This window comes from Taurulus bubalis, assembly GCF_910589615.1.
Source record: "Taurulus bubalis genome assembly, chromosome: 12".
NCBI classification, from domain to species: Eukaryota; Metazoa; Chordata; class Actinopteri; order Perciformes; family Cottidae; genus Taurulus; species Taurulus bubalis.
Window position 1 is genome coordinate 8,338,350 of NC_136600.1, and position 26,495 is coordinate 8,364,844.

The 26,495-nt window shown below is 43.7% G+C and overlaps 1 protein-coding gene across 2 annotated transcripts; it reads left to right on the forward strand.

The window, feature by feature from the left end:
* Positions 1 to 1,122: 1,122 nt before the first annotated feature.
* On the forward strand, positions 1,123 to 24,510 carry emc2 (ER membrane protein complex subunit 2; the record flags this gene model as incomplete). 2 transcript variants are annotated; one of them, XM_079227232.1, is made up of 11 exons in its annotated part: positions 1,123 to 1,171; positions 1,945 to 2,058; positions 4,406 to 4,470; positions 5,380 to 5,465; positions 9,102 to 9,159; positions 13,346 to 13,431; positions 13,730 to 13,789; positions 17,073 to 17,154; positions 17,413 to 17,523; positions 19,192 to 19,296; positions 23,840 to 24,510. In XM_079227232.1, 11 exons carry the CDS (start codon positions 1,132 to 1,134, stop codon positions 23,924 to 23,926), a joined length of 894 nt encoding a protein of 297 aa, XP_079083358.1. In that variant the 3' UTR covers positions 23,927 to 24,510. The 2 variants fall into 2 exon arrangements, with proteins under 2 accessions (XP_079083358.1, XP_079083357.1); XM_079227231.1 differs by lacking the exon at positions 23,840 to 24,510 and adding an exon at positions 19,004 to 19,059 and having other exon boundaries at positions 1,132 to 1,171; positions 19,192 to 19,252.
* Positions 24,511 to 26,495: the final 1,985 nt, after the last annotated feature.

Below are 26,495 nucleotides of genomic sequence, written 5' to 3' on the forward strand. Positions count from 1 at the left end.
AACAGCTATAAAAACAGTTCCATAGACTTGTATATAAAACTTCCACTGCAGTCTTGTTCAAGGGGACCTCTGCTATGCCCATGTGCATGGCCTCCAAATATTACTGTACAGTTTTGGAAAAAAGTGAATTCAAAGTCTGCTTAAATTTCATAATGATATTCATAATTCCCCAATATTCAAACAGCTATAAAAACAGATCCTTTGGTTTGTATATAAAACTTCCACTGCAGTCTTGTTCAAGGGGACCTTGTGAATATCATTATGAAATTTAGGCAGACTTTGAATTCACTTTTCTCCAAAACTGTACAGTAATATTTGGAGGTCATGCACATGGGCATAGCAGAGGTCCCCTTGAACAAGACTGCAGTGGAATTTGTGTATACAAGTCTATGGATCTGTTTTTATAGCTGTTTGAATATTGTGATATTGTGAAATTGTGAATATCATTATGACATTTAGGCAGACTTTGAATTCACTTTTCTCCAAAACTGTACAGTAATATTTGGCCGCAATGTTTATATACAAACCTAAGGATCTGTTTTTATAGCTGTTTGAATATTGGGGAATTGAGCTGGCCCCCGTACCGTAACACCTTGAATAGAGGTGCATTTAGAATTGCAACTGAGGCTCACTCGGCGGATGTGGGCTCACTTGACCGCAGTCATGCGAATGGCATCGTCTGGATTTTGAAGGTCTGCTCTCGCTTGCTAACCATCCCGCTGTATGTTGCTGACTGCTGAACAGTGCAGCGGATGCAAACGTAGGTTTACGGTATACTGGAATCACATTTGACCTTTGCCTAGGCAGAGCATGTGCAATTTATTTCACCTGAATGGACAAAACATGAAGTGATTCTGTTGATGTCAATATGTAAACTTGTTATCACATCTCATTATATCACATCTCATAACATAAAACAAGACCATTAATCATTATTATTAATTATTATGATAAGTATTATTACATCATTGGAACATTAGAATAATGACTACGGTATTATTATTATTATCATTACTAATATTGTAAAACTTGTGTATTTTATTCAATTATTTTATTATATTTTCAACCTCAGGCACGCCCACAGCTGGCGAGCCCATGACGTAGGCACGGCGTTTGCTGTCAAAAAAAAAGATGGCGTCGATATCAGAAATGTACGATGTGGGTTGGGAAGGTAAGACAAAAGATAATATAGATTCTCCTCAAGTGACATTGAGACTTGTTTTTATGTTTTTAAAGGCATTCCGCGCTTTCTGGGTTTCATTTTATTTATATTTTTACTGTGCAAGAACACGAGGGAGAGTTCAAACAAGTCGGCGTGTCAAAGAGTAAGCTATCGCTAGTTAGCATGGCTAGCTAATGTACTGTATTTATCCACACAGTAGACCCGTTGTCAGCACATCCTCGCAAGGTTTAGTTGTCGGCCGTGTTAAAGGTGCGTTCAACGTAAAGCTGTGTCGTCGAGCGGTGTCGGGTTGGCTTTCAGATAACAACCTAACGTCTGTAGCGTGCTAGCCACAGTCACGGCATCGGCTAACGTCAGCTAACGGCGTAGCTGGAAGTTGCATCGCAATAAATGTCTGATTCCTGCAAAACACAGCTGTAATGCCAGTGCCATCCTGTCCGTGTGCGAGCGCAACGGTAGCACAGACGGAGTAAAAGTTGCACTTGCTTCTCTGATAATCCTATATTTTGCACTAGCGTGCTTTTGATGAGCCCCATTAACGTCACCGCGATCACCTCCATCGGTTCAGTTGATGGAGAACCGATACTGCACGTGACAGTGAAGCTTCAGATATGTCTTGCTATACGAACACTTATCCCAAATTGTGTATTGCTCATGAAATGACCGGAAATAATCACAAAAATAAATGATATGTTTTTTGTCAAACCGTTGTTGATTGAGATCACAATTGCCATCATGGTTTCATATGTTTTTGTCCACAGAGATGAGAGACAAGCTGCGTAAATGGAGAGAAGATAACTGCAGGAACAGTGAGCAAATTGTGGACGTTGGCGAAGAGCTGATCGGTGAACATTCATCTAAACTGGGAGATGACGGTAAGTGTGTCCAGACTACATAAATCGGTACACAATTTGAACATACTTCAAAAGGATTCTTCAGCAAGCATACACACTGAGCTTTTGGCCAATGCAGACTATGAGGTTCATTGTTCATATGGAACATTATAAATTAGATTAGGCAACAAATTGCACCACTTCAGTTGTTTTGCAAAGGAAATAGTAGCCTTTATAACAAACTCACCCTACTGTTTTGGTAATAACACAACAGACAGCTTGTCATCATTTCCTTGTGGCAGTGCTCACGGCATATAATAGAAGTAAGCGATGAGTACAGTCTGGCGGTCTGTTCAAAGTTTAAAAACATTTTTCCCCGAGTGAGGATCCGAAAACCATTCGCTCCCTCTGTAGAAAACAGCCAGGCTAATGTTATTGACTGTGGGCTCATCTGGATAACTTTGTGAGATATGATTCCTCCAAGTGGGCAATATTCTGCTCGCTACATTTGGATCTCTCCTCTTTATTTTTGTGGTATGAATTTTTCTTTTGGAAATTTCTTTAACAGGATCTTAGGTTTCAAGTAATGAAGAAAACACAGTCATAGCTGAAAAGCCAAGTCCAGAAATACAAGATCTACTTCCATTAAACAGATATTTCGGAGATTTTTAGGGGGAAATGGAAGATACTTGACTTGGGAAAGGATGACAGTTTTCTTTAACTTGCTTTGGTGTCTTCGATGATGAGAGGGCAACTTCACAATGTACATTATCAGTAAAAGCAGAAAATAACATTGAATATATTCCAGACTTGCTGTAAACGGGGATACAAGACGGTAATCGTAATGTGTGAAAGGTACAATAGTATGCATAGTCTGTTGCCTAGTAATGCAAAGGGTAGAGTTTCTGGTGATTTTATTTCTGAAGCAGGAGTGAGTTTTACTTACCATAAACATATTAAAGGTCATGATCTCCCTTACAGTACTGTCCTTCCTACTCTCCCCTTTCCCCCTAGTCATTATGATTCATACGGTCCTCAAAAGAGGTGGATAAACACTTAACATGCCATGGATTTATTGAAACCAGCTCTTAACTTGGCTGTGAAATGAGTTGGCAAATATCAAAACAAGAGTTGGAATCATTAAAGTCAAGAAAAACTCGGAGCATTTGTTTGTTTTGGCATAACCTGCCAGATTTTGGGCTGAGTTGGTTTTTATTATTATTTTCGATTAACGGGGTGTTCATTTGGCTAAGCACATCCAGTTTGCTTGTCAGAGCTGTCCATCTAACATGTTGTATTAATTCCATTAATTGGCTTCCACCGCCAGGCTATTAGTCAGTATGTTATAATGGTATAGTTGACTGAATGAATAAACATTTCAATATATTTTTTATAGCTAACCACCAAGTGAAACATGTTCAATGAATGGTTCTGCTTGTTAATGATGGCGCTCCACATGCCATGTTCTATAAGTACAATAAATATAACTGTGCTGAAATGTTCAACCTTGTTTGAGATTTGTTTTATATGACTAGAGAAACATGTATTTGACAATATTCAACCATGAAGTCTCCACACAAACGGAATCTTAATAACCGTCATGGAGCAGAAAATAGTCAAAGCAGACATCGCTAATTGGAACAATTCATATGAACCACTCGACAGCATAATGTTCAAATCAGTGTCACAATGTTATGTCAAAGTAATGTTATTGTGAACCACATTATCTGTTACCACAGTCACACTATCGAGAGGGAGGGATGAGAAACGGCATGTCATTTACAGAATGGTTCGGTCAGCTACTTTGGTTTCTCAAAGCATCAACATTGTTTTTTTAAACTTAAAAAGTAGCTTTGATCTGATTTATCTGCCCAACTTGGGACTCTATCTTTTTTATTTTAATTTTTTTTAAGAAATCACTTTTATCATGTCTACCATACTATTATTTATTTATTTATTTATTTATTTATATATATATATATATATATAGTAGTTCAGCTTGTTCAACTTTAATCTAAAAGTGAGATGGATTACTGGAAATGGTCCTGCATTTATGATTATTATTATTATTATTATTATTATTATTATTGTAGTTCTGTCCAAGTTTTACATTTTTGTATCGTTTCTTTTTTAACATTGTCCTTGATATGTTTCATACATAGAAAATGGTAAATGGAGCATTACATATGAAATGGGGAAAGTTATTTTGAATTGACTCTTAAACTGAGTCACAGCATAGAAGCTTGTTTGTGTGAGTAGAAAACACAACGTGCAGCTGTTGTGGGTCTGTAAAGTTGCGACGTCAAGTGTATGGTTCAATATATAATTTGCCGTGTTACAGTGGAAAGGAAAGGGCGTTAACACAGTCCTCTATGTCTCTTCTGTCCAGTATGGATTATTTATGAGCAGGTGATGATTGCAGCGCTGGACTGCAGTCGAGATGACTTGGCTCTGGTAAGTATTTATTTTAATTTAATATTTTTTACCGCTCTTCCTCATGCCCTAGAGCTTCAAAAGCCACCGTTCACTCCCTCGCAGGCATTCCTACTTTGCAGCAACCCTCTCTGCCAAATGTGAAAATCAGATTTTTTTTATTTGGCCAAATGGTATTACTCCGTCTGTACTTCGGAAAGAAATTAAATAATTCTGAATTGGAATTAGAGCAGTGTAGCAAATGAGTGGAGACTGCATACTTCAAGTGTGAGCTGAACTTGGCCATCCTTTTATGGAGTTCAACTCATTTTTCCTCATGATTTACTTTCCATCCAAAAGCTTAATGTGATGGTTCTGTCTTCAGGTTTTGAAGTATTCACAGCTCTGAACATTTTCAAATCTGCATTGGGGTTAAAAAAAAGACAACAGATCAATGTTATTGAAAGGGTTCAGAAAAAAAAAGAATGACTCATTGAGTACAGAACAGGCAGGACTCGGCCTTTGAAATTAGTTGGCTGTTGGCGATCCTTTCAGCCCTGCTGCCAGCCGTTAAAGCTTAAGGACCAGCTGTCATCTAATGCAGACACTGCAGACATTTTTTTCATCTCATTCAGGATAATGCTGAATGTGAGTAGCAATTCCTCAGCTCTTATCGAGCAAATAGAAGCTTCGTGCCAAGGCATCCTCAAATACCCCCACCCCACCCCTTTTTTTAATAGTAAATGTGGTTGCTTAACGATTAACGTACACGGTAGGTACGGCAGATTGGCAGCGTTTTTAAGTCGGCGCATTGAGTTTGTTTAGCTAAATCACCTGTAAAATCTGACATTTTTAAGGCGTGCGTGTGCCTGCGCGCGCAAGAGAGTAACATAAACTTTAGTTGCAGCCAACTATAATTGGTCTCTCTCTCCTCTGCCCACATCCTTGCAGACCTGTCTACAGGAACTGAGGAAGCAGTTTCCAGATAGCCACAGAGTGAAGCGATTATCGGGCATGAGGCTGGAAGCTTTGGAAAGGTAAGCATCAGGTACCAAAAGCTGCCGAAGTGGCAAAAAATATTTGCTCAGTCCCTGTTATATTTGTTTTTTAAGGAGGTTTGGGGGGCAAGAAACTGTTCGCAGATCTTAAGCGGTACAATGTTCTGGGTGTGTACTGTGTGTGTGTGTGTGTGTGTGTGTGTGTGTGTGTGTGTAGCTTGTGTGTAGGTTGTGTTTATGTTGGATCCCCCTGCATTCCTTTGGAGAGGAGTGGAACGGAGAGAGGAAAGGTTCAGCACTGGGTAGTCCTGTGGCCCTTTAAGCCTGAGTTAGGGATTCCCGGGAAGGAAGTGGTCGGTTCCCACTGTTATTCTGGGGGTCCCTCAATCTTCTCTGGTTTCTGTTCCTCCGATGTTTCCTTATTTTGATACACCTCATCCCTCTCGTTGCCCCTCCTTCTTTTCATGCTCTCTTTTCCTGTTTTGTTTTGTTTTAATCTCAGCCCCGCAAGTATGTCGGCCCCGTAAACAGTGACATGTCGCCACAATCTCTTTTGTTTAAGATGTGTTTTTATTTGTGAATCTGCAGATTATGAAGAAGTAAGCATAATGGAGCACATGAGCAGGAAAGATGAACGGGTGGTATTTTAGTCTGCTCTGAGCCCAAGTAAGGCTACTCTCTGTTTACTACCTCGCTCACGATCACCATTGCTGGTTTATCGGTTATGTCAGAGTTTATGTGATAATTGAGAGTGATTGCTTCAGCGCTGTCAGATTAAATAAACAGCACACTGGGATCTAATTGGCAGCAGACAGAGCTACACTTGAATGACACAGCTTCAAACAACAAGGCCCTTCCCATCCGCCCATGTGCACGCACACCACACACACACACACACACACACACACACACACACACACACACACACACACACACACACACACACACACACACACACACACACACGGTTCCTAAATAAATAAAGCAAATCAAAGTGGCTCATGAGTGGTCGCCTGGTGCCATCTGAAATCTCCCAAAGTGTGGCTGAGTAATAAAGTGAATGTGAGGGAAGCAGCAGCGCTGGAAGTGGGGCTTCTCAGTGCTAATGGGAACCAGAGTTGCTTCTGTCTGTTGCAGGCGGTGGGCGGGAAAGTTTCTGATCACTGAACCCTGCCTTTGGCTGCTAAAACATCAGCGTTGCAGATTGCCCCAGATTTTTTTTGAAAAAAAGAGAAGAAAAAAGTTATAAAATCACCCTTCAGCGCCTGATTTGACATGACAAGTGAAGTGCACATACCTCCTATTCCCAGATTTCTTTACCGTATGATTTGATATTTACAGCTCATAAATTTCCCTTTTAAACAGAATCATGTGGTCTCAGTCCAACAGTTTGAGGCGCTTTGTGTTGGATATTGTTGCTTATCCGGTTCATATACATATATCAGACATGAAAATCCCTCACCTTTCGGCGAAATTCGCCGTTTTGAAACCAAAATATGTCATCCATGTGAATCACGTAGATACGAAGAGTTTTTGTTTTTGGGAGAGAGGGGGGGGCTCAACTGTTCGCCGTTTCTGAGATTGGAGTGGGACACGGAAAAAAAACTGAGGTCGTAATCATCTTAGCAATAGAAGATCTTTGACGTGACGAGTCTTGGCCAATCAGCGTTAAGATGTCTACAGCGGCTTCATTTCCCTCCCACCAGTTTAATAATAGCAAGCTAGTCAGCTTGCTAACACGTTAGCTAACGTTGTTGGAGAGACAGCGAGTGAGATTACTGGCAGCGGAGAGTCCGTGGCAGCGTGTGACGTCAGACAGGAGAGCGGCGAGTCAGCGGCACTGCAGTTCTACCTACCGACACCTGACTACATATAAGGAGAGGACAATGTAGATTTTATCCAACTTTTATTTTAATTAAAAAACCGAAATGAGTTTCCTCCATAGGGTGGCCGGGCTACTGTTTATATTTAAGGGTTTAAGATCTGCGTGTAGAAAAAAAGTGTATCCTCCAGTTAATTATAATCTATATAGTTATGCGGTTATACTGATGTCACACAGAGAGAGGTGTGCATGTTCAGGTTTACTGGTGGAAACATAATTCAGTGTTCTAGACTAACAGTGACGTCGCCTCAAAGTAAAGTGGTATAACAGTGACATAATATGGTCAAATAAAAAGGCTGGTACATTATACATATTATTGCATATAAGTTTAATATTATGAAGTGAAATGTAGTAGTAGCAAAACAATATTCAGTAGTATTGCATATTGTAAGTATTAAGTCTACAAAATATATATACACACACACACTACTGTTCAAAAGTTTGGGCTCACTTGGAAATTTCCTTATTTTTCAGAGAAAAGCACTGTTTTTTTCAATGAAGATTACATTAAAGTAATCAGTAATACACTATACATTGTTAATGTGGTAAATGACTATTCTAGGTGGAAACGTCTGGTGTTGAATGAAATATCTACATAGGTGTATAGAGGCCCATTTCCAGCAATTATCACTCAGTGTTCTAATGATACATTGTTTGCTCATCGCATAGAAGACTAATAGATGATTAGAAAACCCTTGTGCAATTATGTTAGCACATCTTAAAACAGTGATGCTGGTGAGAGAAGCTTTACAACTGGCCTTCCTATGCATAGCATCGCATGTGTGGGTTCCATTATACTCTCAAAATGGCCAGAAAAAGAGAACTTTCATGTGAAGCTTGCCAGTCTGTTCTTGTTCTTAAAGATGAAGGCTATTCCATGCGAGAAATTGCTGAACATTTGTCTGGGTGACCCCAAACTTTTGAACGGGTATATATATATTAGTTTGTCAGCTTCTTGACGGGTGATGCTGTTCGGCACTGACTCTCCCGTCACTGCCCCCCCGCCCCGCTGGTGTCACCTTTTTCACCCCTCATGAGTTTGCAGGTCTGACTGTAAATGTTAGACCCAGTGACAGGCTGGCATGAAATGGTTTGCATAATACTTAGTAAGGAGGCCATAATAATTGTTGACTCATGGCTGAAGTTAAGTTTCTCCAGCTCTCCCCAGGTTGGCAAAAAAAGCATCTCAAAATGCATCAGATTGATGCTTTAAAATATGGAATATTTACATTTTTCTTACGGGGGAGCATGCCCCCGGACCCCACTAGAGGGGTAATATCCTTCTCACCCTTTTCACCCCTGACCCGTTTTCATGCCAGAGAGATATATATATGTATATATATGTATGTGTGTGTGTGTGTTGTGGTATCTTGCATGGGCCAAGAGGCGAATAACTGAACCCACAGCTTAGCTGCGGATCTGGACAGATGTAAAAGCGGCAACATTTTGTTTAAAGGTGAATCAAACTGGATACAATCAAATCAAAATACAATCTTCAAAACGGCGCTTTGTTTGTATTGATTTCATGAGTCATTGTGAAGCAATATAAGCCCCTCGCAACGTCGGCCGTGTGACCAGCAACCTAAACTTAAATGAGTGTTTATTTCTTCCCTTTAGATCACCACTGATTTCTGCACAGCCTCACTGTAATCATAGGAACCTGCCATGCTGTATACAGAAACTTGATTACCTTGAACTGTGTTTGATTTCCTCACCGCCTAATTTTTCCGGACTGGCGACTGGGATCGGTTAAAAAAACTAATTTGTATTCTTTTCTCTCCCTCTGTCTGAAGGTACGACGAAGCCAACAAGCACTATGAAGCCATTCTCCAAGACGACCCCACCAATACGGTAGGACTGAGAAGGAGGGCAAGAAAGAGAGAAATCCCTCAGCTTTGTGGTCTCTGTTTTTTTTTGGCGGGCTTTAAATCTGCCGAGGCACTTTGGTGTTAGCAGTGTGAGTTTGCTAAGTTAAACTCCCCTTGGCCTCTCTGACCTCAACCACAGTGCTCCTCAGCCTTTCACCCACACAACTGAAAAGTGTTTAAGGGAAGGGGCTAGGTGGGTTGGGGGGGTGATTCATGCTCTCAGTCAGTGGCAGACATGTTGGGTGGAAGTAAATCGTAAATAAAGGTCTGGTCTTTTGAAGATGGTGATTTACTGGGCCTTTCAGACCCTGGGTGAACGTGGCCGAGCTCCGATCTCACCTTCTCCACTGCCGTCTACCAGCTTCAGGTGAAAAGTCTGCTGTGTCCTATTCTGTTAAAACAGACGAATAAATAACTCTTTATTCAACTTCTCTGACGCCCTCTGCTCGCTATCTTCTCAACTTACCATTCACCTCTGTGAAATGACTTTCAGAAGCACGTCTAGCCAGTGTTCTGCCAATCCCAAACCACCGACCCAAAACATCATGTACCTGCTTTTAATTGTTTCCATAAGGTCATGTAGCCATGCGAGAAAATAAATCTTTTAAAGGGGTTTTCTAAAGAAACCATGACCTTGTTTATTTTGGCTATACCTCTCGCCCCAAAGATGTTCGACAAGTTTCCTATGCCATGCTGACATGTGGATCACTTTAGATGTTTTAAACATTTTCTCTCAGCTGGCAGAGTGCTGCAGACACAGCATAGGCGCTTGTGCTTTGGATGCCATGCGACGATTCTGCACATCATCCGTTGTCTTCTTTAAAAAATAGAAGGCTCATTGGAAAATCTTAAGAATCGCTACCTCACTCTGATACACCCCCACCCCGCCTGCTCTCACTAGGGCAAACAAACTCAAAGGAATAGCCTCCTCATCTTAATCAAGCCACAGTACATCTCTGCTTAAAACAAGGGACACGACTGTTTTCACGCTCACCTCGGTTACACAAAATCTTCAGGAGTGGTCTGGTCACGGGATATTGTTATTTTTAAGGCAGAATTTGTGTTAAAAATACATCTTACCTGGGAAGTACAATTACAAGTTGTTTTGAAAGCGTCCAATAAGTATCGATTCTGTCAAAAACTGGCGACGCTGCCGAACACTAATGCCACAGAACCAGCAACTGAAGGATTGGCAAACTTCATTCTAATTTCTCACTCGCTTAGCTGTCGGCATTGATAACAAGCAAAAACACTTGTATGGTAGTCTACTTCCCTAATTTATGCTCACGTCTTGATCCATGCCATGCGTGAGAAGAAAATACCACTGTTTTATGTTTGCAGTGAATACTTCGAAAATATTTCATCCCAGTCATGCTGTCCAACACAGGATTGAAGAAAAAGCCACAAATCTATGTTATTTTCTTGAAACGCATTGAACCACTTTTTAGACAATGGGAGTTGTAATTTCAGTGCATCCCAGGGCACCTCCTTGACATGGCACAGGTCTTCTGGGGATTACAGTGACATCCTCGGAAAGGGACTGGTCGGTTTCCTGGTCTCTGCATACTGGATACTGCCGCCCTAGCGAGCGGAGCCTGTCAGTCAAACCCGGGGCCAGGAATGGAACAAAACAGACAAATTGGTCTCTGTCTCTGCGATGTTAACCTTTTTAAACCTTTTTTTCCCACAATCCTCGCCCTAAACAAATTGTGCGTAGTGGTGGCGGGTGGAGCGCTGGTATGATGCCGTTGTTTAGGGTCACCTGTCTTGTGAGCGAGGGCTACCGCCTCCCTCCATGTTCTCCAACATGCTCCAAGGCATTGGGCAGGGGATGGGCCTGAGAAATGGCGGAAAATTGGCGACCACAAGGAAGACTTGCGAGGCATCCCAGCATGCGAAGCAGAGATTGGAAACTGAGCTGTTGTAATTACAGGCTGTGGAATAGATGTGGTACCCATTAACCAAAATTGTTGAATCAACAAAAATTGCTCAAGGTTTTTTTGCCATGGTGGCGTCCAAAAAATGTTTCAAACTCTTAGCCATTCCATTTCTTGCTATGTTCCAATACCTACAGCAATGATCTGGCAAAAATGATTGTCTGCGTGCGTAAATGCATTTTTTTCCACTTTTTTTTTTTTAATAAAAAAAATATTATTATTTCTTCGTGTGGGCGTTTTAGATCATGCATTACCTGCAACATTTACATACAAGGATGTGTGTGTGTGTATATATATATATATATATATATGTGTGTATATATATATACACACACACACACCAAGCCAACGTCTCATTTCACCCTAATTGTTCAATATATAAAGCTAGTATTTCTTAAATAAGCCACTGAGGCCACGTAGGCAACTCCTGAGGTTGACCTACAACATAAGCAATTACAGATTCATAAGTAGGACAAGATGATATTGTTTGGGTCAAGTCATCTGATATTCAAAGCCCCAATTCAGAATTGGTTGACCACATGAATGTGGAGTAAATTCACAGAAATATTGGAGTTTGATGTACGAAACAAAATAGTTTTTTTGTTTTGTAACTGATCCCCCCCCCCCATCCATTACTGCTATGTAAAGATGCAAATAAACCTTTAATGGCACCATGAGGCATTAATACTTATATGAATCTGTCTTTTGCCCTACTCACTTCCCCCTTTTTCTTCCATCCAGTTCCAAGTACGTACAGTGCTTGATGTGCCACCCTTGCCGTGCTGGTTTTTATTATAAAGGGAGGTTGCGGTAGGTCGTAGCAAAGAGCCAGGGGTGATGTAAATAATCCAGAACTCACTCCTAAGGCCTCCTCAGAGCGCTAATTAAAAAAGAATCACGACAACAGAGGGATCAGACCCACTGCCAGGTTTTTCTGGATCATTAGTTAGAGAAAGGAGGAGAGAGAGGAGTGGTTTGGAATTGCTCTCATTTAATAAAGTGCTGTGTGACTCTCTGGGCTACCAACTTCCATATGTTCCTTTGAGCCCCAAGTGGTTCTTTATCTGGGAAAGAAAAAAACATTCTGAGAGAGAGGTGGGTGTGGTGATGGCCGGAGTGCACAAGTGCAACAATCCCCATTCAACCTCAATGTAGTGTTTTTTTGTTGAAAAAATTCTGCTTCCCTTTTTTGGTATTGTAGGAGGAAAGATCCCACATGCTTGTAATTTAGTCTGAAGTGAGTTTAAATTCCTTAATCTCACAGAGCATCAAGTTTGGGTAAAACACACTGTATGTGAAATGGTGTGATCTTTGTTTTATCGTCGTGCCCTCGTGAAGCTAAAATATTGCTTGAGGCTGCAGTGTCTCTGCCGGACACTGCCCCAGCTTGATGGATAAGTGGATTTCTTGTGATGGCAGTGTCAGACGAGCCCCAAATTTACAGCTCCCTAGACATGGCTCACACACAGCCTTCAATGGCTTTGGTTAGGAGTGCAGGAGATGAAGCCCTACTCAATCAAGTGCCAGTCCATAAATAAAATGGGCTGTGGCAAGGCAGTGTGCTTCTAATGGAGCGACAGCCTCCTGTTAAGGTTTTCACTTACTACCAAAAGGAGGAGAGGGTGTGGGGGGAGTAAAACATTTGGAAAAGTCGCAGCAGCAGAGTAATACTTTCTAATACAGATTGATGAGAATCTAATCCACCTTAAGGGCATTCCAACATCAAAACGAAGCGGAAAGCAATTTTCAGCTGATGTCAGTCGGGCTTGTGGAGTGCTAGATGTGTGCCGTGCCGGCAGGAAGACGGGTGTTGGGGTTTGAGGGAGTGTGCCATTTCCCCACTTGGTTAGGTTATGACTCACCACTTTATCTCAGCCACTGAGCTTATTCCAACTCCCAAACACGGACTCATGTGTGTCCACCTCCTGTTGGACAACGCCACTAAAAACTAACTGTTCAGTTAAGTTTCCCAGCAATAAAAACAAATGAACTTAGCATTCGTATCAAATGTGTCAGCACCCTTTGTCCTTTTTAAAAAATATATATTTTCATGCTGCTTCATCTTACAGAAATGATTCAGTCTCGCAGCGAAGCTTGGAACAGGATTGTGGTGCGCTGAAAAGAAGCTAATGTACACACTTAAACTCACAACTCTTACACTCACTCATCCCCCTCTTTCAGAAAAACACTCAAGAGCTGAGCTCCTAATCCTGTTTACTCTCTGCTCCACAGGCAGCAAGGAAGCGCAAGATCTCCATACTGAAGGCCCAGGGGAAGAACGCTGAAGCCATCCGGGAGCTCAATGAGTATCTAGAGCAGTGAGTGTTTGTACGAGAGGGGGAGCGGGTCAGGAACCCCTTCCTCCCCTGGCTTTTATTTTAATTAAAAACCAAGTTTGCTTTCAATTGAGCTGGCACGACTTGTGCATGAAATACCAGCAGACTGTTTCTCCTACCTTGACGGTTGGATGACTGTAGTTATAGTGAATGGTAATATTGTACTTGCATCTTTTACATCACTGTCACAACTGCATTCCCTGTTTCAAACTTCATGTACGGTACTGTGTTTGAGGAGGAGGAGGAGTTATTCTCTTTTTTTTTTTTTTTTTGTTAACAGGTTTGTTGGGGATCAAGAAGCGTGGCATGAGTTGTCGGAGCTCTACATCAACGAACACGAGTAAATACTTTCTTTTTTAATGCACCTTATTTTTAAATCCGTTAGGCTAAGGGCGATTTAAATTTGCACTTCCGAATGCCATAGAACACAATTGTGAAATTTTGAACGACGGTCGACTTGTGCATTCAAATGTTTTTATCAAGCTTTAAAACGTGCATTCATTCAGGAGTAGACCATTAATAAATGTGACAGGACGGCTACTTTTTGGCCTGTCCATTCAACAATGGCCCTCCTGGCAGAAAAGTACAACAAAAGTCCACATTCTTTGTGCTTATGTTGTGACCGACCTTCACCATTATAACCAATTTAAACGGGACCTTTTGATTTACACAGTTTGAGGATAAATACACCTTCTGTTATTACAAGGGTTAGCTAACAAGTATTCTGGAGTATTGATTTCTCAACAACAAATTTAAGAAACGACCAAGACAAGGTAGAAATGATAAATATCTCAATGGGGTAAAGGCATACAAGGAAGAGAAAAACAGGAAATGAGCGCTGTATTCAACCAGTTGTGTGCCCATTGTCTGTTTAAACACACTCACTTGACCTAAAAAACAGTTAAACCAACAAAGAAAGTCAGTGCTTTTCCTCATATCAGTTAAAATATGTTTGCATGGGGTCATCATGCTCGACTTCACCAAAACAACTTATTTGAATGTGAATTGCGTCCAGGCGAAACGGTAAATGAACATCCTGCGTGGCAAAAGAGAGCGAGAGATTGTGATTTGAGGTGTATCTGCTGCATGTGAAGTTGTTTGGGTTTTTTGGGGGGGGTGTGTGAACTCCTTAAATTACAGATGTTGTGTTTTTAAAAAGTGTCTTGGAAACCAGTAATCTTTTTCCAGTAAGGCAGCCATATGTCCGAGATGTATCTGTCAGTTTAACAGGACTTCACATCTGATGGCTTGATCTCCAAAGGGCCGTTGTATGGCCACAATGGAAGGCAGTGAGATGCCTAACTCAGCCAGGGGTCTGAATGGAGCCCTGTCCATGTTTGTCACATAAGAGTAGTTTAATAGGATTTCGGTGTTAAGCCCCCCTCTCCTACATATGAGAGCAGAAAAGCCTCCCTGGCCTCCCGCTGATATCTCAGTTGCCAAGGAGAATGGCCAGACAGACAAGAGCATTGTCAGGGGGAAAAAATAATTTTGTTTGTGTCACCTTTTATATCCCCCCCCCCCCCCCCCCCCCCCCCTTAATTGTCTGGGGCTCAGACGTATGTGTGTGGGTGGGTGGGTTGGTTGGTTGGTTGGTTGGTTGGTTGCTCCGGTACGAGGGCAGAGGCAGCAGGAATGTGTAGCGCGGTGAGAAGGCTACTTATTGGATATTTCGTGCTTTTGTCCCGGAGGCTTTATTGCTGTAGTAGCCAGAGGAAATCCAGGGGTGAGCGGATTATCTCCCAGCTTATCCCAACACTTCTAATATCACACCATTCACTCCCACAGCCCCTTATCTACAGGCGTGTCAATTTCTTTTCTTTGTTTTCTTTATTTTGGGTTACAAACTCCCTGTTTCCCCTCCTCCTCCTTCCGGATAGCCAGGCATTATCGCCGCTTATTTCCAGAGGGATGGAGCAGGGGCCAGAGAGAGAGAGCACTTGCTGTGAGATTCCCAGGAGAAGGTGGTGGCACTTTTCTACCCCCCACCCCTCCTATCCAGAGAAAACGAAGGGTGACGGAGAAGCGGGGAAGAGAAATAAACTCTCCTCCCCTCACTGCACGACACCCTAGGAGCTAAAAATATACAAAGCAGCGTGTCTCTCCACTGCCATTGTTGGGGGTTGCAGCAGGCATCAGTGTTAACGCATTAAAACCGTAATTAAGTTGACACTGTTAAAACAATCCTCATGCCAGCGCTGTTTAGACTTAGGATTATTTTATCTGTTTTGCACGGAGCGACTGTCGGAATCTGCTGCTGGTTCTCATTCTGACCCGTCCTACGGGACTGACAGAATTGGACTGGTCATCCAGAATTACAGGATAAATAGTATCATTTTTTCTAACTTACTTTACGCAGTCAGAGTCCATTTTTGGCTAAATACGCAGCCAGAATGTGGTCTCGAAATGGGTGGGGGAGCCAATGCAAATGGTTTTTACTAACCTCCAAATAAAAACAAATAGGATTCTTGCAGTCTCTTGATGGAGGCTCCAACCTTACTCGAGCACCGTGGTACAGAGGAAGCTTGGGAGCTGCCATAGAGAGCGGCGTGGTGACTGTAGGGTTAGATGGCTTCGAGGAAGAGTAGAAGAGATGAGGGTCTGGCTCTGGCACAAGACTTTAGTTGAGGGCTGATGGAGCGCAATCTGTTGCAGGCCACGGCCACTGCATGAACATCTGAAAGTCTTTATGGAGAGGAAGTGGTAATTGTAAGCAGCCCTCAACCTTCCAAGCCCTCTGATCTACCCCTCATCCACTAAACCCCTCCCCCCCTGTTTATTTCTTTCTTTCTCTGTCCCCACCTTCCTCTATCTTCTACGCTGTTAATCTTTCAGCTAGTTACCATGGCTGACTTAAAATAGACTGTAGCGGGCAACATTTCGGACCATTTGGTTCCCGCAAATACTCAGCATCTCAGCATTTCCCTCCTCCAATAAGTCTTTTGCTGCAAGCAGTCGTCCATCGACGTTTCTTTTAAACGAAGAGGGCCGTTCAAAAACGCGGAAAATCTCACAAAGAAGAAGTGAAAGCTTGGCATTGGAGAATTGTTGGGATATGATGATGGACCGCTAGCCCCATTGTCTGTTGGTAGCTCTGCCTGTGCACATCGGCTTCTGTTTTGTTCAGCATATTTGTTCGGAAACTGTGTCTGAGAAGCGAAGGAGCAGGCAGATTAGTGTGAGGTCAACAGCTCAGCAGTCTGCTGCTGAGAAGTGATCTCATCTGAGTATAGGCACAGTGTGCCAGCTCTTACTGTAGTGCTGACCTCAGGAAGGTAGTTAACTACACATTAAAGGCTGAAAAAAAAAACAGGCAGACAGGATTGATCCTCAGTGTCCCTAGAGGAGTGCAGATTATCTCCAAACTAGATAGTGAGCTTTGTTTGCCGTCTGAACTTGCTAACCTTTACTATAAGCTTGTAAATAACTGTAATGTCATGTTGTGGATCTTTACAGATCTCCAGGCTTAAAGTCCATCGCATGTCAACTGACCTGCACCAATCCAGATTTATACCTGAAAATGTATTGGGCGTAGATGTTGCGCTTCACAGTTGAGCAAGCTGAAGGATGACACATACACAGCTGTATCAATCGGCTCCCTGTTTTCCTTGTCATTTCTGCAGCTATGGAAAAGCGGCGTTTTGTCTGGAGGAGCTGATGATGACCAACCCTCACAATCACTTGTACTGTGAGCAGTACGCTGAGGTAGGTGCCCGTCCTGGATGTCCGTCATCGAGCATGGGGGCAAACTGTGGAATAAATGTTCGCCCTCTGTGAACGGCGCCTCTCTGTAAAACGGAGAGACACCGACACATACTTACCGTCACTGGGAATACAGGCCCATGAAAGGAGATGTGTTTACACTGGGTTGTCATGTGTTGCTTATTCAGATGTCGTGCCCTCATTGCTTGCGCTGCCCTTGAGCACAGTTTATTGGCCGTGTTTAATGCCTCCTCCACACAGGTGAAGTACACTCAGGGGGGGCTGGAAAACCTGGAGCTGTCCAGGAAGTATTTTGCGCAGGCGCTGAGGCTGAACAACCGAAACATGAGGGCATTGTTTGGTCTCTACATGGTGAGTACTGCTTTGCATGAAGAGAAAGTGGGAGAGAAAGAAAAAACAAAGTGTGTGTGTGTGTGTGTGTGTGTGTGTGTGTGTGTGTGTGTGTGTGTGGCGAAGAAGCCGCTCTCAGACGGGTTATCTCACTGCTGACTCAGATGGTGAACTCCAACATTGGAAAAGTCTGCCCCTCTAGAGCTCTTTTTTTTTTATTAACACCCCTTTGGCTTGACTTTTTTATGTTTATGATTTAAATAAATAAAGTAGTCGCGGAGTAAAAAAAAGAAAAGCGCAGGACCGGGAGGGAGCGAGAGCAGTACGACTGCTGCAAGCATTTTTGTCACTGGCAAATTATCCAACCAGGTGCCAGTTTGATTGTAGTCTTGGCCCAACGGCCCTTTAATCTACATATTTGTTTAAACAGGATGTTGTCTGCTGGTGCCAATGCATCATATGTAAGTGAGACTCGACATAAAAACACAAACGAAGCGGAGCAGGGGGAATAAAAGGTGGAGAGGAGAAGCAGGTCCAACACAGAGGGGCCCAGTGTTTTCCCGCTGTGCAGCGCTGGGATTCTTCAGGTAGTCCAAACACCTCACAGCAGCTCATTGCCTCTGAAGGCACTCAGGAGGTGTAGGCGGAGTACAGGAGGCGCATGGCGAGGGTCCAACCCAAGACCTTCGCTTCTGTTAACGCTCACGTTCGTCTTGAGACAGAGCAGACCCAGTACCGTTTCCTGACAAGTCATCCGCCGACACCCGGGGGTATTTCAGGCGGGAGTTTACTCTTTATCGGTCGCAGGTCTGTCTTGAGGGTGTGTTTTGCAGATTGTCAGCAAGTCTCGGTGGTCCAGGTCTTGACAGGTGCAAGAAGTTCAGTGAAAGGACAGGAAACTTTCACCACCACCTCACACCATCTAAGTCAGTTGGACAGAAGATCCGGTAGCACTAACCACAGTCGGGTTGTGGGTTAGTTACTCACAACACTTGCATGGGGATTCCCCCTCAACCGCCCCTAAAACGGTGCACACAGTTATTCGGGGATAGCCTGTCTGTGTTGACAAAATCTAAATTAAGGTTGCTCTTGAGTCAAGAATAGAGAAAATGCTTACTAAAAAAAAAATCCAGAAGCCAAACCATTTAATAGAAAAAAAGGTTGATTGGTGTGTAGTTAAGGTTTCAGCACGCTGGTCGGGAGGGCTTTGAAGCGCATGCAGGGTAAGCCCTCTGGGGTTTGCTGTGTGGAGATGATGGCAGGAACATGGGAAAGACATGGGATTTGTGGTTCGGAGGGGAGCTGTCGGGACAGGCAGAGAGACCGTGATTCACACAGCGCTCCTCTCAATGTGCGCCGCTTTAAAAACATACAAGGTCTTTTCATCGCATTGAATCGATGATGCTGGAGGAAATTAGGCCCTGTTAAGTGACAATTTAGGCATGAAGCATTAAAACACTCACTTTTTCCTCCCTGTGAATGATTTCTCCTGTGTCATCAGGCCAAGGTCTGTTTTTTCTCTCCATTCTGCCACAATGACTAGTGGAGTGGTAGATGGTAAGAGCGGTTGCACATTCATCTCAATTACGCTTTTTTTATTGCTGTTTCAACAAGTTTTGATAGAACACTCCTTCCCCTGTTCTGTCCTTTACTACTTTTTCCCGTTTTCTTGTTTGTTTTTTCCTCTAGTCTGCAAGTCACATCGCTGCCAGTCCAAAAGTTAGTGCCAAGGTGAAGAAGGACAATATGAAGTACTCTTCCTGGGCTGCCACGCAAATAAATAGAGCCTATAAGGTGAGTCGCGTAACAACTGTCATTAGGCGGGATCTCCGTCTTCTCTGTATATGTTGTTCTTATCCTCATTACTCTCGTCTGTCTCTTCTACTGAAAAACATCGACGTTTTCCCCACATGCCCTTTCATTCCGCCAGACACAACCACTTATCATATTTCTCTTCTGTTGTGCTTTCCTTTTCTTTTGGTTTGCTTATTTGCACACAACATCCAGACGTCCAAAAATCCAGAAATCCCCTCATTTGCATATTATGTGAAAATAATTTGCAACCACCAAAAGGACCCCAGAATGCGGCGCGATCCTGAAGGATGGCTTTCGACTTGCAGTGTTGTAATAACAACCCCCGAGTGTCTTTCAGTGTGTCTGGGTACATTTAATGTTAATGTGTTGATTTAAGGCCACAACGTCTGCAAAGACTTTATTCCACACCCCGGCCTCGCAGATGAGCTCCTCGCCGAGCCGCAGGCTGCTCCTCCGAGGACCACAATCGCTCTGGTCACTGGTTCTCAACGTGAGGTTCCCCTGAGGTACCTTTGACCTGAATCTCGGCGGCCCCCAGCATATTCACAAGCCTGATTTATAGATTTCAATATTGTTTCTTAACTAAGTATACATTTATGATGATTGGAGTCTCCGAAATTACATCTGATCTCCTCACATGGTTTCACTAAAATGGTTTATGCTGTTGTCATAGCAACGCAAGTAGAAAAGCATATAAAATAAAAAGTTAAAGTAAATCTCACTTGCCATGTGTGTTGCTTATTTGGGCAACGGCGGTTAAGCGTGTATTAAGCGGTTCCTTGCTCGGCATGTGTGGGTCCTGTTGAGCGGCTCCCCGCTGGGCCTCTAAAGGCCTCGTCTCACCGCACGCCGCCGTCCTGCGTTTCAGACGCACCTCGTGCATTGAGCACTCGGACGAGTATGACGGCTCTATTGGGGGAAGAGAAAAAAAGTGTGCATGTGAGTAGCATGGCTGGTGTAGAGGTGTCATAGAAGAAGCTCTGACTCGTTCCTCAGGTTTGACTTAAAGTGGAATGTGTTGGCGGAGGAGGTGCAGCTTGTTTAGGTTCACACTTCATATGTTTGCAGATATAGATCTCCTTGATGAATGGCAATATGTAGAGGTGATTTGGTGAACAAGATTAGTCAACTGTCCCCAATTGGTGTCCAGTCCACACTGCCCCATCGGCTTTGATCATTGTGCTTACTGACCTCAGCTCGCTGTCTTAGGAAGTCTTTGATCACAGCAGGGGACATGATGAACACCTCAAACTGCTGACTTAAAATATATTTTTTATCATATATCAGAGGGACAGAGTGTGAAAAGGGAAAGTCATATTTGGAGAGAGATCGGCAGCATTCAGTGTAACATGAGAAGGGTTGACGGCATCAGGCTTTGACAGGGCAGTCTGAAATCCTGAAACTGTCGGTAAATCAACCTTCTTTTCTCTCGACATATGACACCAATTACACAACGTTCTATATTTATCATGCAAACTGCGTTTTGAATCCGTTGTTGGCCGGTTCTGTGTACGAGCATATCAAATAGGTTTTGAAATGGTAACATTATCAAATATACAGTATATAAATATTATAAAATATACAGTATATAAATAATATTCCTTCAAACATGAAGTCAAAGCTCTTCCATGACTGTGTGTTAGATTATTTGTACCAATAGCTTGATGGACATAGATTGTAGTTGTAAATGAACATTTTGCAATGATTTTATAGAAACAATGGAAACATATTCATCCTTCATACCTCCTAAATAAATTAACGAGACCGAAGTTGCTCCGAATCTCGGATCTTGCACCTTTTTTAAAATCAGGAAGCTGATGCGAGCATCACCGGCAGTAGTGGCCGAGAGGAGAGTGGTTTCAGTTGAGTCGCTTTGACGATGGACTGAAATCCTTCAGCTACACTTAAGAGGCCAGTGGACAAAGCTCAAGTGTTAAACGGTTTTGACTGTATGCGCTGTTCAACCCCCTGCTGAGCATAATGAGATACCTCAGTCAGTCCCACCTCTTGTCCTCCAGGGGAAATGACGTGAGCTTCATCCCGCCCCTCTGCGTCTGCCCTGGTCTACAACCTCCTGTATTTATTTAGGTTGCCTGGTGATGGTAAGGTTACACTGGGATTTCAACTCTGCTGTGAGTGTACAGCATGTGTACGCAAACCTTGCACCGTGCACATGCTTCTTTATTTGGGGGGCGGAGGGGTTGCAGTGTGAGACGAGTGAAATGATGAGGTGTGAGGTTGCCTCCCCACCTCCAGTTAAATTACTCCTGAGATCTTTTTAAAAGGGAGCAGCAGTGTGGGCCTCCGTCAGACAGCTGCAGGCTTGCTTGTGCTTGCTGATTGATGAGCCCCCCCCCCGCTCTTTTTTTTTTAAGCGTTGCTCGTGTCAGTCGTCCACTTTTATTAGGCCTCGGTACCTGGTGATTGTCATACCTCAACGTGAGAAAAAGGTGGGCAGGTGAATGCAAGTGGGAGCAGACGTCAGCGAGAGGTCACGACTGACTGGGGGCCCCATTTAAAATGAAATGTAATGACCTCGGTGGGGTCGGTCAACATGTAAAAGACCTGGAGATGTGTGGGTTGTAGACGCGGGGGGCTTCAAAGCAGCACTACATGGCCGGCCCTCCTGCCCAGAATCTCCTCACAGATTCTCTGATTAGCTCCTCTGTCACGGACCACAGGCTCCCACTGCGTCATGACTCTATTATGGGATGCTCTAAATAGACGTGGGGCTGTCTGGTCTGCTCCTACTGCTGCAGAGCAGGGCAGGAGTTAATGTGGTGGTCTCACCTCAGGCTGCGGAGATAATTGACTACCGGGCCCGGGGTAATGGCGCATTAGGCAGCAAAGCAATGAAATGCACTGATCATTATAGCTACCACACCGCACACACACCCTAAATCTAGAAGAATGAGTCACACTTGGAAATTGCGCAGCCAATTGCACACCTTGGCCAACTGCTCTGTCTGACTGAGATGGAGTTTGGCAAAGGAGGAAGAGGGGGGGAAAAACAACAACCGTTAGCCATGGAACTGCAGTACCGGCTTGGGTTTCGGCTGCAGTTGGTTCCTATTTGTTTGCAGAGGCCCGAGGATGGCCGAAGGTTTAATTAATAAATGCCTCGCGGAGTTGCTTTACGTTGAACGTAAGGAGCTCATCGCTCACTTTGGAGGACATGCAGGGATGCGCTTGCTTGCCCTGTGGCAGCAAACTGTATCCGCTGCCTGCCTTTGGCTGGGTAATGGTGTTTTCATAATGATTTAATTGAAAGGACACCAGCAATGCTGTCCCTTCCGCCCTGCTTGTCCTTTGCTGTCTTTAGATGTGTTGTCGTAGTTGCTGACACATCTGTGGTGCTTCTACACGGCAGCTGCAGCTTTAAAAAAAAAAAAAAAAAATTAAATTCTCTCTTTTTTTATGATTGATGTGCTGCAAATGCACACATGTTTTGGGAACTATTGGCAGCATTACTGCTTTTAGATTTGTATAAAGTGTATAACCATTATTTTCCTTATTCTCTGTTCTTGAGAGGGAAATGTTTCACATTTGATAAAGACGTCCATGTCCCCCTCAGAATGCATTGTAATGACTTTGTTGATCCACTGACTTTTCATCTGGCGCCATCATCAGGTAACCTTTCCTTTGGTTTATGACCAAATGCAATGCTAAACTAATGGAATTCATTAGTGCTGATTGGCCATATTTTAAGGTGGTGACCATGGTAAACGATGCTGAATATTAGCATGTTAGTACGCCGATGTGTGTACACTTCTAGTGTCATACTTTCACAGTAAATAATGCTGTGTAGCATCCGTGTAGCTCAAAAAGTGTGTTTTAACATAACGACTTATTTTTTAGAAGAATCTCGTACAGATTTATGTCAAATCTATTAATGTGGGTGAAATGAGGGCAATCAGACCAACCCATTATTATTATAACCCTCGTTGCCTGCCTTACGGTTAAGGAAGTTGTCCCTCTCTTTGGTATTATTTTTGAGGGGACGCCTCGCCTGTTGCAAAGTTTAATTGGGAAGAAGTGTGTGCCTTTACTTGCGCGCATGAGTAGTCCTGGGTGTGCTTGTGTGCTTCCTGCGAAACCCTGTGGACATAGTTCATAAATTAGAGTGCTACGTACTCCCGTACTAGAGGCCATGGAAGTGGACTAATCATGTGGGCATCCTGTTTCCACACACACGATCTAAAATGGCACTTATGCAACAGTTGAGGAAAAACCAGACTATTAGTGGCATTACATGACTTTGCACGGCCTGTTTACCAACGGCACCTAAAGACCTCCATCTCTTCTCTGAGCTTTTTTATTTTCTGCTTTCTGGCTTTGCAAACTCCTTGAAGCGCGGTGTAAGGTGGATGAGGTTATCACGGCCTCTCTGATGCTGTGTTTAAGTGCGTTTGGCAGAGAGACCTAATGAGCGGATGTTCTCCCCCCCCCTCTCTCTCTCTCTCTCTTTCTCTCTCTGTGTGTCCGTCCCTCTTGCCTTTCACCTTCCTTCTCTGACGTGCAGCTGGCCGGTCGTGGGACCAAGGAGAGCAAATGCTCCATGAAGGCAGTGGAGGAGATGCTGGAGTCCATGCAGATCACCATGTCCTAGATGCCCTCGTCTATCGCCGCCCCCACCCTCCTGTTAACACACAGCCACTCGGAGAGACATGGCAGCTCAAATAGCCTTGTAATGTGACCAGAACCGGATCTATTAACTGATTTCTTTTTTCTTTTTTTTTTTACATTTTTCTTTGTTTTTCCTTTCAAGTTTGTAATTGATTAAACTAGACACAGACAATGGAAGACATTTTTTTTACTCAAGTGCAAAGCTTTCCCCACCCATCTGGAACCCACAACAGCAAATTCCAAGTACTCCCATTTATTTGAGTTCTTCTTAGTTTTAAACCAGCTGTGATTTTCCCCATGGATTATTTTGTCCATCCCATGCTGTCTTTTTAGGATCATCTCTAACCCCGTCACTAATTAGCACATTCACATCGAGGCAATATCTGTGTGATCAGGAAAGATAAGCTGTAGAGTAAGAGCTATCTATAACGACAATGTGGAGACCCCACCTGTCTGCACTGAGGTCCTTTACTGTTTCTGTGCTATCTGTAAATGAAACATCTTGAGCTAATATTTTTGTTTTGTTTAATCTATCAAAATGTCTTTAATAAAAGTAGAAATGATTACCAATAACATTTTGCTCATCGGTGTTTGTAGCAGCAGAGTTAATCGTCTTTTTTAGTTAGTTTTTTGGTCACGTTGCACCCAGCAGTGACACTTATTGTCCCATCTGAAGCTGCTATAATTATCCTGGAGAAGGATGAGACATTTGTCGTTGTGAAGGCAGATGTGGTAACAACAGGGGCATCTCTCCCAGTGACTCCAGCTGCAAGATCCTGCCTTTCAATTACCTCGGACAGCAGCTGAAGCAACTTCAGCGCGCCGAAGAACACGTCTGTCATTTCAGTTTAGGGAGCCTCCGAGAACCCTGCCAGTAATTTAGTTGGAAAGTTGGAAAGGCAAAAAAACAAAAAAAACATTGCATTCGGGAATCTGAACTCTCATGACAGGCGGCGAGGAAAGACATTTTAGTGACGTGAGACGGCAGCGCCGCTTTCCTGCTCTTTACTTAATTCGCTCGACGAACAAACGCCTGAAGTTGTTAGACACCAACTGGACGGTTCCATCCATTTCTTTTGTTTATTAAGTCAGAGCAATTGTCTCATAATTTCACTCTCGGGCCGGTGGAAAACTTGTTAAGTTTATGCTCTCTTTTATTATTATTTTTGGACGGTGTTGAAATTAAGAGAAGTCACCAGCTCAAAGCCCAGAGTACGGAAAGCTCAAGTTTTTAATTCTCTCTGGCCTTGGTCAGTAGACGAGTGCGTCTGCGTTTGATTTGCTTCACCAATCTGGCGGAACCAATGAAGGCCGGGGGACGTTTGAGCATAAACTGATTTGAGTTCTTTTTACAGGCGAAAGGGGCTGAGGCTAACCGGAGCTCCGTTTGAAGAGTTACAGGGTGAAAGCTGTTTTGATTTGAAGCAACTTTTTTGTGTATGCAAATAATGCTGAATAGGTAATTTCTGAGCTTGTAGAGGGGGGGGGGGGGGGGGGGGGAATAAAGGTTCTCAATCAGTTTGACAGAGCGCCATGAGACGTTGGTATGCAGTGCCAACCATACTGAGGCAATAGTGCCATCTGTAGCCCGGATGAAGAACTTTTGACTGAGTGATGGTGCACACCTGGAAGTAGACAACCACCGTCATGCATTAAACCTCAGGCTGTTCTTCTAATTCTAGCCTGTCTGCAACTCTGATTTGCTGAGAAAGAAAAACAAAAAAAATGTGTGTTACGCATCATTTATCATTCATGAATTCTGATAAATCTTTTCCTCGCGCCCAGATGTGCGATCCAAAACATACCCTTGTAGAGTCGAGGAGAACGGCGCGTTGGCCCCGCCGAGCCTCGTGGTCTCTTCTCCTCTCACTACGCCGGCTCTTCCCGGCCTTCGTCCCAGTAGCTCAGATCTTACGGACATCTCGTCGGGGCCCATACCTGGACAGCCGAGCCAGGACCGAAAGACGGAGGAGAGGCGATGAGAGAACCCTCTAACCCCGCTAAACTGCCGGGCTCTGTTTAGTGTGTGTGTAGGGGATTCGCCATTAGTGCTGCCCGTAATCCTGGATTCCCTCTGAGATTAGCCCCCAGAGAGCTTGTCCTCTGCAACCAGGTTAGCTGAGCAGGATGAGCTCTGGGATGATGAGCTTACACCGGGCATAGGGCAGAACCTGATCGGCCTGTTCATCAAAAGCAGCGCAGTACAGTGGCACTGGCGTAGCCGTGGTGTTAATTAAAGCAGAGGGAGCAGGTCTTTGGGAGATCCAAGTGGAGGTGGAAGAGGAGAGGGTGGGGCGATAACGGGTAAACTGTAAAGGAACAAGAAATTTGAGGGCTGCAGTACGGAGGGAGGGGGCAGATCTGCTCCATGACGCGCAGGACCGGAGCAAAGGGAAAGTTTCCCAAGGTGAGGGAGTGGAAAGGGAGAGCAGGGCTCCAGCTAGAGCTCATCCGTCTCTGTCTGTTTTAGGGGGAGCGGCTGGGCGTGCTCGAGATGGATGAGGCTTGCAGCGCTAAATCCTGCCCTGTCCGGGGCCTGGTGATGAAATATT